Here is a 13673-nt window from a genome sequence, read left to right on the forward strand (position 1 = left end):
ATCATCCATGTTCAAAATTCAGTTTTTATTGTTTCAAAATCTATCCATCAAAAACTGCATCAGATACTATCCACTTTCTACAAGGGGAGAATTTTACTCAGAAGGGAAAATAAATAACTCATTCAATAGTTGACATCAATCAGTTAACCACCATGTTTGCTTGACAAAATTCTTCACCTTATTGTGCAAATAAGTCATAAGATATGACAAAGATCCCTGCATCATCAGTGAGAATTACCTGTAGATAAGGGCTCCAATTCAAAAGATGTGATAAAACCTCAATGTAGTGTAATTTATTGGAACTGTGATATTTCAGAAGTGGGGAGAAAATGTTGTTCCACAGACGTTTGAAAGGAAAAAAAAACTTCACCATATTTATTAAAGTACATCTGTATTAACAGTAGTTAAAGGTAAAATTTTATGAATCGAGCCAATGCTGTATGGTTTGTTATTTTTTTGTGAACTAACAAGACTTTAGAGCCTGGGAGGTAAAGAGGTAGTCTGGCACAAACAAACACGTCTCAGGATGTAAAGATGAGATACAGATCACAGGTTGTTTTCACAGGCATGAAGTTGAAGAATTGGCTTTGGTTCGACAGCACAAATTAAGAGTAGTCATCCTAATCATATACTGACTCCGTAATTACATCCGTGTTGGCATCGCTACCACAACAAGGCTGCCCACATGAGGACTCTGGGAATGCTTGTAATGACAAAGTATGAAACAAAAACACAAGGGTCTTCACTAACTACATTAAGACATTAACTAAGTTGCCCTTAAGTGCAGAAACACATCACTCATTTACAGGGTCAGAGATCCAATTAAAAAAATAATTTATAATGCACACGACTCATAACTTTACATTTACACTGCAGCGTTGTGTACCATATCTGAATCAACTGTGCATTTCATCCAAATCAGACTCATTCAGAGAATGTACTCAAATATTCAGAGACATACAAACCAGCGAGCGCTTCACGTAAAAAAATAAATGTTTGAGCTGAGGCTCTGTGTCTTTGTGTGACTCCACTTTCTCCTTAAGACGAACCAATTGGAGTGTCCACATACTGTTAAAGGAAAAATAACTTTGGATATGCTTTTTGTTCAGAATCAAACTATTCAATTGTCTTTTCTTCCTCTTCAAGTAATGTACATTGTTCTGGGTTCTATCTCTTCACTGCTACGTTCCCTCACTGGGTCATGTAGTCATTCAGGCAGCCTGAACTCAGCAAGCTGGTGTGCTCATTCTAACTCCTCTGCAAACAATGTTTAGGGCCAGCACAATCCCACTGGAGGAGGTGTAGGAGGCAGAGTGGATGATGACGGCCTGGTTGGGGTTTGTTGAGCTTAGAACAGAGCAATGTTAGCCAGGTTAGCCATAATAGCAGCAGCAGCAGAAGTCCCCTGAAAGCAGTGATCGACACAAGTAACAGGCTATTTCTTCCTGTTGTGTTGTCTCCGCGCCTGCAGCCTCTGACGTGCTCCAGATGTCTTAGATCCAGCTCCAATAGAGAAGGAGGGAGCCGCTGGAGACCCTAATTTTTAAAATGAAAAAAACACGGGGCATGTCATTTCTAAGGAACAATAAAATGTATTTCTTATTCTTTCTACTACTAACCATGAACATTCATTGCTAGTTGACTACGTTAACTAGCACCTGAATTTTGTGAATTTTCATCTAATAATTTTGGTCTTTTCATTAGTTATATTTTGGAATGTTCTCTAAAAATGCACAATGGTCATAAGTTTTGAGGAGCATCTCTACTGCGAGACTCCTGAAAAAAAGGTAGTGATCAAACTGGATAGTAAACAGCAAATGATACCAGGGAAGTCACAGCATTAAAGACGTACCAAAAGGAACAGCATTGAAGCCTTGGACAGGAGTTCCAGGACTTCCAAAGGGAATTGGACCTGCAGCAGCACTCTGGCCAAATGATGGGGTAGATGTTCCTGCAGAGAAAGCACCACAAAACTTGATTAAACATGAATAACTGGGGCCGAAAAAACAATTCAGCTTGGATACAAACAAATGACAGTTAGTTATGAAACACACCACAAGATAATATTTTTGAATCCCACTGTAGAACCCACTTAAACAAGCAAAACATACAGTGCATTGTCATTACTCCTTACCAAAAGCTGATTTGTCAGTAGCAGCAGCCCCAAAGTTGAAGCCTCCCATTTGTGGTGCAGGATTATTGGCAACTGGTGTTCCAAACTGAGGGCACGGTATACCAGCACCACCAAAGTTGAATCCACTGGGTGCCGGCTGAGATGGACCAGAGGCAGCTGGCTGAGGAGCAGCACTACCAAATGTGAATGTGGCTGAGGAGGAGCTCTGAGTCTGGGTTGCTGCACCGAAGCTCGGAGCAGCAGTGGGTGCAGCCGGTGGAGCAGTGGTTCCACCAAAAGCAAAACCAGTGGAACCAGCTCCAAATGCTGGTTTAGCTGGGGTCCCAAATGTAGTTCCTGTGGTGGCAGCAGCAGACCCGAAATTGAAAGGAGCTTGGGCGGGATTAGGAGCAGGCGTGGATGATGCTGGGTTGCTTCCAAAGGGGAACGGTTTTGGTTGTGCTGCTGAGGAGCCAAAGTTTGACTGCATTGCTGGCGGTTCAAATGACGACTTCCCAAAGGGGAAAGTGGACTGGGTGGGGGCAGTAGCAGTGGTGGCTGCAGCATTGGCCATAGCAAAGCCTCCAAATGAAGCAGTGGTTGAGTTTTGGCTGGGCGCTGGCTGACCAAAGGCAAATGCCTTCTGCTTGGCAGCTTGAGGGTCCGCCTGTGTGACACCAAATGTGAAGGCTCCATTGCTGGAGGTTGTGGTAGCAGCAGCAGCTGGGGCAGGGGCAGCTGCAGTAGTGGTGGTAGCAGTTCCAAACTGAAATGAGCTCCCTGTATTAGGGGCCTGCACTGTGGCTGAGCTGTTACTTGTTGTAGATGGTGTGGACCAGTTACCAAAGAGGGACTTCACACTTGGTTTGGTAGCAGGTTGTGTTGTGGTGTTGATGGCGCTGGTGGAAACTGTTCCCGTGAGGGGGTTGGTCAAGCCAGGAAAAACAGATGAGGCAGCTGTGGTGCTGCTTGTTGATGCACCAAATATTGAGGATGTACCAGTTGCTGCAGAGACTGGGTTGGTGGTTGTGAGGGTGGCAGGCTGTCCAAAGCCAGTGACTGCAGTGGCACCTCCGAAGATGGGCTTGAAACTTTGGACAGGAGGTTTGCTCTCTGGAGCTGATGTAGCTGACGACGAGGATGTGGTGGTAGTGACAGCGAAAATGGGCTTGAACCCTGAAGCCAGCAGAGGGTTTGTGTTACTCACTGACTCAGAGCTGCTGGCTAGGGCGGGGGCAGCAGTGATCGGGTTAGAGGCTGTAGGAGCAGAGAGCGTGCTGCTCTGGCTGGGCAGTCCGAAAAGTGTTGGTCCTACTACAGGTGGGGTGCTGCTGGAAGACTTCATGACCTGACTCAGGACCTGAGTGAAGGCAGAGGGCTGCTCCACACCAGCAGTGGAGGACTGAGACGGGTATGCCGGGGGAGGCCGTGGGGAATCCACTGCAGTTGTTACCTTCAAGTTTAAGCCACTGGGTTGCACTGGTGTGGTTAACACGGACACTACAGACAATGATAACAAATAGGGAGGGGAAAAACATGATGGAATCCATCAATCATATGACAATAATCAAAAGGTCAAGAAATATAGGAGATGCTTTGGATATCGGATAGTAAGAAAGTATACCACAACTTGAAAATACGAACAGAAAAAATGTAAGTGGAACATTATATTAATAATGGACCCATTTTCAATCAATATATTTGGGGATTTTTTCCCCCCAACTTCAGTATGATATTAAAACAAGACTTCTATGTGTATTTTTGAGCTTAATATTTGGGTTAAACAGTGAATATCAGCTCACAGGAGATGCTAATTACAAAAAAAAAGGTTAAATTGTATTTTAAGAAATATTATTTGTAGTAAAAATAAATTATTATAATCACAATGGGAAACTTCTCAAAGAGACTGAAGATTTTTAAAAATGAACAATATTGTCAAGATGACTTTAGAACTTCCCCTCAGCGACGTGATCGTACCTAGGGTTGTGCTGGCAGCAGGCGTGGAGCTAGCAGGAGTGCCGGCCTTCATCTTCAGCGCCTCCAGCAGCGGGCTGGAAGCTGCAGGTGCCGTACTGACACTGATGCCTGGACTGGGATCCAGGTTGATGACTGGGATGGCAGTGCTGGAGGCTGTAGGCAGAGGAGTTGCGAGAAGGCTGCTCAGGGTGGTGGCGGCGGTAGAGCTGGTAGAGGAGGCGGTCATCTGGCTGGAAGTGGTGGTCGGGGGAGAGACAGACTTCTCTGGCTCTGGAGCTAAATAAGGACAAATCAAAGGAGGGACTCAGGGCGTATATAGTCAACAGCCTAACAAGACTGGTCAGGTCTAACAAGGCTGGGTCAGCAGCACGATAGTATTTCAAAGTTCAGTAAATTAATCTGTCACTCCTCCAGCATTTGTATTTCTGTGGTTGCGTTTACTCACCAGGTGTCTCCAGGACTTTCTGGATCTTGCTGAGGGCAGCCTTTTTCTCTTCATCCAAGTCTTTCACAGTGATGCTGTAGCCAAGCTCTGGAGGCGGGGGCTGCCATTCAACGAGCACAGAGAGTGAAATAGGTTTATTCGGATCAATCTAGTACATCACAATATAAGCATGGGTTTAAGGAAGCTTGTAGTTTGGCAATATATCAGTTATTACCAGTGAGATCTGATCGTCACGGTGGCTGGACACCAACTGGATCTTCCTTTTTCTCTTCCCACCACTACCAGTAGAGTCTATTGAGGTAGTGACGGGGACCTTGGGGACTGGGGTCCGTTTGGCTGCAACATCATCACATAATGATACATTTAAATCTTTGAACTTTAATCTCACTAAATAACAAATTCATGTCTATGTCTGTGCAATACATGACTTCCATACATGACTTACAAGTAACAGGAGCCTTGTCGGAGGCCGTCTGCTCTGACCTCACAGAGGATGCTGCACTGGGGGACTGTCTGTCATCCTCTCTGATAATGAAATGACAAGTTTAAGCAAATGTAATATAATATTAAATGTGAATGACTGAACCCAGCAGGAAATCAGCAGACACATACCTTGCTCTTTTGGCGACTCCCTCTGGAGTCTGACAGCGAGACGATCCAGGGCTGGACAGAGGGGAGCTGGGTGTTGACGGTTTCTTCCACTGTTCATGTAAAGATGGAGATAAAGCCTTAACAACTCCACTTAATCTCTGCAGGGCCACATGCACTATAATGCTGCAGGCAAGTCTTACCTGGCTAAGGCCTTGCGATGAACTGTAGGAGCTGTGAATGGGGTTTCTCCTGGTGCCTGGGGTCCCTCTAGGGGCATGGGCCCCACTGCCAGAGCTGATGGAGGAGGTGCGAGACCTCTTCATGATGGACTCCTCCGCCAGTGAGGACATCCCTCTTTTCAGGCTTCCTGGCCTGGAGGAGGCAAAGGAGAAGTATATCAGCCCACAGACAGCCACACTATACTTTGGGGATTGCTATCAGTGACTATCAAAGACAATATTAGAACTTTTAACTCACTTAGGGACCAACTGTGACAGTGTCCCATTGGGTAAAAGAGGCTCAAAAGCAGAGTGTGCACTTCCTCCACTGTCATTACGTCTGCGAAAATAAATATGGAAAACAAACATACAAAATAATTTGTTATATACACTTGATTTGTGAAAACAGTGCTAAACAATGTTAAGCCTAAAGCAGAAAGCAACAATGACATATCTCAGCATCTAAGAATCTCTATAAATATTCTATAAGCCCCACTGTGAATGTTTCAACCTCAATCTATTTTTGATGCTTTTCCCTCTTTACTGTAATTCTGTGGTATTCGTTATATCCGATTCCTTGATTTGGTCCAGCTTAGCCCACATTGCTACATACACATTTACACATGCAACAATGCTTTTCCTCATTCAGAAGCTGTGCATGCAAAAAACTGGTGGAAATAAGGTCGACAAGAAGCTGTCCAAACCTGCCATGACAAAGATGGCATTCTCGCTTGAATAAGATTTAAATTAATGGAGCAAACTGACCTTTATGTGCTCTAATGGACAATAATGCTGAGATAGCAAAAGCCAAAAAACACTGACCAAAAACTGAATGAGTGATGGATTTTGGCTTCTGTATACTTTATGTAAACTGTTACTTGAGTCAGAGGTAAGAACACAGAACAGTGATCAAAGTGAATCTTCTTAAACAAACACAATGTGTCCACTGTTTCAGCTTGGTACCTTCTTTTGCTTTTCTGTTCAGTTGTGAAGCTCCTGTCGTCATCCTCCACTTCTCTCTTGCGACTTTCCTTCAACACCCTGAGGACACTTTCTCTGGAGCAAGGGTCCGCAGGGGCCATGGGAAGCCTGGCACAACTTAGATGCTCCAAACTAAAAATAAAACGGGACATGGTTGAGCTTCTATCAATGTTAACTTTCAGATAGCATTACTGCTGAAGAATAAATGAATAATTTAGTCAATGCATATCAAAACTCAGATTGCTCTGTCTGTGTAACAAACACTTTGAAACACAGAGTCAATTTAAAATAATAGAAAATAATAATGCAACTGATAACAATTCCGCAAGGCATGATGGATTATCTGATCTGACCCAACATTTGACAATGGATCAGATTAAGGTCACATACAAACATACATGTGTTTTATTATTAGATAATGGACAAAACAATAGAAACACAGCTTGCATCAATGTACAGACCTGGGGGTGCTGTGGTTGGGCCTGGCAATCTTCACAGTGACAGGACTGAGGGCGGCCGGGGAGTTTCTTGGGCTGAGGATGTTTTTCTTTCTGAAGCCGTCCCACCCGACAGGAGGTAGGATGCCCACTGATGAGGCACCAGGCTGCTGCAGTGGGTAGTGACGCTGGGGGGTAATGTTGAACCTGCCCACTTTGCCAAGTGGCTCCCTGCGGAAACAAAGAAAACGGTATGATGAAGGGGTTGATACACAAAAAGTATACAACCAAGGTGTCTGTGTTCTTTAACAACACACCAAGACCACGTAGAGGCCAAGTTGTGACCTCGGCCATCCATATATTACTAAGTGATTCCAGCACTACACCAACTCTTTAGGTTTGTGTAGATTAGGATTTAAGACCATACCACAGAGTAACATGCAGAGCAGCACTGAGGTCAATGATGGAGCTACATGATGCTTCACCTTCAGGAAATATAGTCTTACAAGTATGCTGAAGTAATGAGGTGTGCCTCCATTCCCCACTCAAAGGAGTCTCAGAGGACCATTGTTCCAATATAGTGCATCTTCATTTATATCATTAAGTCATGAGCATGTGAAGGTGAGATGTTTACAAATCACAAATGTGCTGCACGTTATTTCTTGTGCTGCATATTATGAATGATCCTAAACTGTGGTCATCACATCAACATGCAGGTGTTGACCGTTGTTTAACAGTTAGTAAATAAAACCCGCCAACAAGCTACAGCGTCGTAGTCTGAACGCCACAGACAGTTACTGCCTCCTAATGGCTCAGGACGTTATAACGAGATTTGACCATAAACATACCCAGCAAATGACAGCCTCCTGTTGGGGGTATAGACGGCATGGTTGGGTTTGGAGAGCTTCTCCCGCAGCTGCTCTCGGGGGTTTCTCCCAGCCCTCGGCCTCCCGGGCTCAGCGGTGGGACTTTCGGGTTTTCCGATGTAACTGCCCATGAGGAAATCCCGGGGACTGAACAGAAACGAGTCACTTGCCAAAGCTTCCCCTCGGTAAATCCCGCTCTCGCTGGTCCTTTGTCTGAAATGTCCCGCTGGTTCCCGGAACTCGGCTCTGTCGCCGCTGCTCCTCGTCCTCCCCCGCGCGGCCACCGACACGCCGGTCACCCCCCAACCCAGCAACCAGCGCCGGATCACACCTGGCACGTTCAGTCCAGCCCGCGGATTCAGGCCTAGCCTGGCGGGAAGCGGTCCTCCGCTGCGATAGTAACACACAATACAACAAACTGCGATAATTAAAGTCGCGTAAAGAAATGTAGGGAAATAATAAAGAGCGAGACTAACTACGCCTAAAAAAGAGAGAAGCACTAAGCGTTTCTCTCTAGGTGACATGGCGGCAACGCGCCGCCGGAGGACTCTCATATCCCATCATGCTGCGCTTCTGACACGGCTTCTTCTTCTCTTGGTGTTTGGGCTTTCCTGCATCAGCGCCACCTGCCGGACGGGAATCTGTGTTACAGTGAGGAGACACTGATCTCAACCCTCTCACATGACATTTAAAGGCTCAGTGTGTAAGATTCAGGTGAAGCTAATCTAAAATAGTTCTAGTGATGTTTTCACTAGTGTGTTTCATCTAAACTTGACCCTAGAATGAGGGTCAAGTTTCACCAACTTTATATTCAGTGAAATAGTTCAGTGCAGTGAGTAACAATAGGTTACACTCTAAAGCTGAGGCGATGATTAATGAAGGCTGAACAGAAGAAGATAAATGATTCGTCATCGGAAAAAAAATCCAGTTTGGCCTTCAAAGAGTTATTTAAATGAAACCACATGAGAAAGATAAAGCGGAAATCACTCTTTGGTGACACTGAGTTGGATCATTATTTTTCAATGGCAAGACTACAGACAACTGGGTGTAGAAGGATTTTTATTACAATTTTAGAAAAATATTTAAATAGAACATAAAACTCTTTCATACTGTAACATGAATTAAATGGATAATTATAACAAAAACATAAAGCAAACCTTAGAACATACAGACGAAAACAGCAGTTTCAGCCACCCTGAGATGAATATTTAAGTATGAGTGTTAAAGTTATCAGGTATCAGGAAATATTACATTTATTCATTATATGCAGTATTATTGTACAAATGGAGTGTTGGTTTAGCAAAGTTTTTCTAAAACAAAGCATCTTGTTCTTTTGCTGAGCTACTGTCCTTCGCACTGAGTCGGGACATTTGAACCTCAAAGATTTTGTCAAATGCACTGTAGTCCACACGGAACGCTCCTTTCTCCAAGGAAATACAGGACTCAAATCTGTGGCCCCAAAGGACCTCATCCTCTGTGTAGGAAGTCCTCGCCTGGCATGTCATACCTGCAGCACAAAGTCAAAAGGAGAAATGGTAAATGGCACTTTCCTTAGGAAAAAAAGGGCAAACAAATACATTTAGCATTCTGGTACTTTTTGTGTCTGTTGCTCAGCAGCATTAGTGTTCTGCATCTGAACATTACCATCTGACACACTACATGCACCATTTGCCACAGCAGGTTGTAGCCTAACACTGTTACATCTCAGCAAGGTTCTTGGTTTGAATCCCAACTTGGCCGGGCCTTCCGTCGACTTCAGTCCAAGGCAAGCAGACTGGGGTTAGGTTAATTGGAGATTTAAGATTGGTCATAGGTGTGAATGGTTGTCTGTCTCTACACCCTGGCGAGTAGTAGTGTGTTCTGTATGGGATGAGGTTGAAGTAAATACTAGTAATCGTAAAACTGGCTCCTGCTTACACTGATCCACACTTTAAATATATTTATACATTGGAAACAGTGGAGTTTATGGAATCCCCTCAGTTGTTTTAGACAGTTTACTTACTGCTTAGCAGCAGAGACACATTTTGAGAGCAGATTTCCCAGTGATTGTTAGAATACACATATAAAAGAGGCACAGCTACAGAGGTTCAGATCTCATTACATCAAAGCTATAACCCCTTCTGTGCACAAGACACAGTCAAAAAAACCATGAAAACCTGTAATCAAATCATAACCTTAAAGTTGTGCCGAAACAAAGATGTGTCAAGGACAACAGCTTTGTTGTGTCTTTGGCGTTGCTGACAGTCAAAACAAGTGATCTTTAAGAGAAGTGGTGTTTCCAACCATGCACCATCTGAAAATGTTATGTTTTTGAATACAGCTGCATTACTATGAAGATGATCTTAGCTTTGGAACAGCAGCAGAGTTACAAATACTTCTCCAAACCTGATGTCTCCACGATGCCCTCAAGGATGACAATGATCTCAAAGGTTTCCCTCTTCAGACGCTCGGCCCCGACCTCCCAGAAGGGGCTGCTTTCACCTATGACGTGGGTGATGGTCTGGGGCTCCACCAGGAGCAGCCTGTCTCCTCCGGTGTCGTAGCCCAGGTTGATCTCCGACTGCTCCAGCGGGATGAACTCGCCCTCCTTGGTCTGCCGGGACTTGATCAGCTTGGCCCGGATCTTGGCGTCCACCATGTGGCTCTCTCGGAGATCACCGATGCGGAAGAGCATGCACAGCTTCTCGTCACGCTCACATATGACACAGTGCTTGCTGAAGATCAGCGTCTGAGCTCTCTGCTGGGGCCGGGAGATTTTAACAAACATGCAGCCCACCATCAGAGCGTCGATGATGGAGCCAAGGATGGACTGGACCATCAGGAGCACCGTACCCTCGTAGCAGTGAGCTGTCACCATCCTGGAGCCATACCCAATGGTTCTCTGGCTTTCTAATGACAGCAACAGGGCTGATAGGAAACTGTCTACATTCTGGAAGCACGCCTTCCATTGTGGGTCATGGACATGAGCAATGTCATCACGCAACCAGGCACCTAGAAAATAGATACCACCAAATGTCACCCATGTGAGGATGTAGCACATAGTGAAGACGAGAAGGAACCAGCGATACTGCAGGTCCACTATTGTAGTGAAGATATCTGAGATGAAGCGACTCTTGTCTTTGATAGGCCCCAGATTGACCCTGCACTTGCCATCCTTGGTGATGTAACGCTGGCGCAGATTGCTGGCAGTGACATGCGAAGAGGGCTCATCACCTAGCAGCTTGCAACGCTTCTTGTGACTCTTTGCACTGTGCTGTTTATCGAGTACAGACACTGGGACGTTGTTGCTACTGGTGGAGCCTCTCGACTGCCACCTGGAGCTGAAGCGCTTGAGGTGTCTGCTGCGATGCAAAGGTTGAGGCACCGGGGTCTCCTCTGCTGGAGGCGGAGGAGCTGCTCGGATGGTTTGCTGCTGAAGGGGATCCTGCTTGGTTAAAGTCAGAGCCTGACTGGACGGAGGGCAGGGACTGTGGGTTTGGGAGGGAGAGGCCTCCTGGGACGATGGGAGTGATGAGCAGATGGTGTAGTTAAAGTTGTTGTGGATGAGAGAGGCTCTTTTTGCAATCATCATGGAAGCAACAGTGGATTTAGCTGCACCCTGAAATGAAAGATCATAAAATCATAAAATGCATGATCGTGAAATCATTGACAAGTAGCTTCATAAACTGTGTTTTACAAGATTGTGAGAAGTAGAACAAAAGACCAAACTACATATTTGTAACATGTTTTTAACATTAAAAAGTAGCTGGGGTTTGGGCACAGATAAGGCAGGGAAGTCAGACTAACACAGTAATAATTATAATACAGACAAAAGATAAGGATTCATGGATTCCAGTGTATTTTCATTTAAATACATGCAATGATAATAAGATATATAATATGAGTTGTTCTACAAACTATAAAGCTTGGCATTTTTTCTCCTTGGTATTAAATTAAGATGCAGCTCAGTGATTAATACAGACAGCTGTACCTTGTAGGTGTAAGGAGTGTAACGTATAGATTCTGGTTGTGGCCGCGGCAGGTAAGCCAGCAGATGTTTAGCAGTGACGGTCTGCGTGGGGGGGATGGAGTTCCTGCGAGGCTCGATCCTGACGTTCTGCAGAGTGTCTCTATTGCACATCACAGTGGAGCTCATCGCTGAGGTCTTCTTCAAGATGTTGATTTCTCCTCACGTCTGGCCTCTGTGTGGGCAACAACATCAAATTGGAATTACAAAGGCAGCTAGAGAGGGACATTACCATGTCCCCTGTTAGTGCTGCTTCAAAGCTTATTACCCTCACCAAGGAGATAATGTTTTCACCCTGCTACATTTGTTCGTTTATTTGTTTTATACAAAAGCTACTGAATTTATTTTAGTGAAACTCCAGGGAGGGATGGGACATAGGCCAAGAAAGAACCTGTAAAATATTTCATGGATCTGGACAAGGGTCAGATCCAGGAACTACTTTTAATCACTTTCTTTGACATTGCAATATATCATTTGTTTTTACTTATCTCCCAGGATATAATTCATAGATCTTGATTTTAAAACATCTGGGATATTTAGGCAACTGATATCTATGATTGTTAGGAATGGGGTGCAGCTAAACTGCTGGGCCTTGGTGGAGGTCTCTGTCTACTGAGAGCTAATTCTGGTTTCAGTAAGAGTTTGTGAAAACATCACTTAGTAACCATTGATGGAGGCACCTGTTTTCACTCAGTGACACATTTTCAATTTTCCATTTTCATCATGTAGACAACTCAGTGTCCTGTTTATATTCAGCTGCTCTTCCAGGAGAACAATTTCTTTGAGATCTGTCTGTAGGCCTGTGCAGCTGTGATGATGATGATGACGATGATGATGACGATGATGATGACGATGATGCTTTCCTTCTTCATCTGCCCAACATGAAGTTTCATCTGTCTGAAGTGGGCTGATCAGTGTCTCAGGCGCACATGAAGGGATTATCACTAATCCTCAAAATTAATCTGAGAAACACCAAAGAACATGATGGATTTGAAAAGATTATCGACTGTGTTTGGACAGAGAGGCTTAGAGATAGTATTGTCCAGATGTGGCCAAATGAACTTCTGTCTTATTTTTTAAACAGTGTTGTGACACAAAATGTGACACGTTTCTGAATCCTGACCACGACCGGTCTGTGCAGAGCCAATGAGACGGACAGATTTTTACTGTGGGAATCGGTCCTCTTCTTCTAAATGGACAAAAAACGATACTAAAAGAATCCGGTGATAACGAACTGCAGTCAGTTCCAATATAAACATCTTTTTATACAGAGTCTATTTTGAGTCTGAATGGGTTTTAATTTAAATGCTCCACCTGTCTCTTCTCATAGTTTGTACCAAATAATTTATTTACAGGAAATTTCTTGCAAATTAAATTAGTTTGAGCTGCGACGATTTGTTAGTTTATCAATGAGTTGATTGACAGAATGTCCACAAACAGATTCTATAATCAATGTATTGTCAGTTCTTTCTTTCAGTTTTTCTTCTATGTGAGAATGTTGCTTCTCCCACGTTTAGAGAATTATAGTCAACTGCTATTTTTGAATTTTTGTACAGTCAGTTAGTCATAACAAAGAACATGATGTCTCTTTGAGCTCTGGGAAACAGTGATTTTATATACCAAACAATGAGTCAAATAATTGAAAAATAATTCATTTGAATGAAACTTGGGTTCATTTTATTTATAAAATTAATACTCAAACCTGTCAGTCTTTTCTGATTGCCACATCTGATTCTAACACATCTACTGAAAAGGTCATTATAAAAAGGGTAAATGGTCACATACCTCTGTGGAGCATAGCTGAAGAAGAACACGGCTGCTGCCAGAGTTGAACTTCCTTGTTGAAGTCATCAGGTTTGATCAGATGAAGAAAGACGATGAGTGACGGACGAGCTGCTGTGTGACTGTTGCTGTCCAGCTGTTTGTCTCCTCCCCTCCAATCACTCACACAGCAACTTCTGACAACAATCAGCCCAAAACACTGAATAGATCACCTCCTCCAGTGTCACTACTGTACATCAGGTCAGGTCGTTTTTAAA

General features: G+C 44.0%; 2 protein-coding genes across 2 annotated transcripts; both read right to left on the bottom strand.

Annotated features, from left to right (window-relative positions):
* Positions 1-346: 346 nt before the first annotated feature.
* On the bottom strand, positions 347-8209 carry pom121 (POM121 transmembrane nucleoporin). Its single transcript, XM_069539646.1, has 13 exons — positions 7611-8209; positions 6787-6993; positions 6308-6457; positions 5604-5684; positions 5327-5498; positions 5148-5236; positions 4981-5060; positions 4750-4871; positions 4536-4635; positions 4091-4366; positions 2135-3613; positions 1853-1951; positions 347-1536 (listed from the first exon to the last, which is right to left on the bottom strand). The coding sequence occupies exons 1-13, from the start codon at positions 8180-8182 to the stop codon at positions 1436-1438; spliced, it is 3528 nt and encodes a 1175-aa protein (XP_069395747.1). The 5' UTR covers positions 8183-8209; the 3' UTR covers positions 347-1435.
* A 597-nt stretch (positions 8210-8806) lies between these two features.
* On the bottom strand, positions 8807-13560 carry LOC109628380 (G protein-activated inward rectifier potassium channel 3-like). Its single transcript, XM_020085462.2, has 4 exons — positions 13420-13560; positions 11599-11809; positions 10014-11226; positions 8807-9135 (listed from the first exon to the last, which is right to left on the bottom strand). Exons 2-4 carry the CDS (start codon positions 11761-11763, stop codon positions 8939-8941), a joined length of 1575 nt encoding a protein of 524 aa, XP_019941021.2. The 5' UTR covers positions 11764-11809; positions 13420-13560; the 3' UTR covers positions 8807-8938.
* Between the last annotated feature and the right edge of the window lie 113 nt (positions 13561-13673).

The sequence above is a fragment of the Paralichthys olivaceus genome, chromosome 15 (assembly GCF_024713975.1).
Source record: "Paralichthys olivaceus isolate ysfri-2021 chromosome 15, ASM2471397v2, whole genome shotgun sequence".
NCBI classification, from domain to species: domain Eukaryota; kingdom Metazoa; phylum Chordata; class Actinopteri; order Pleuronectiformes; family Paralichthyidae; genus Paralichthys; species Paralichthys olivaceus.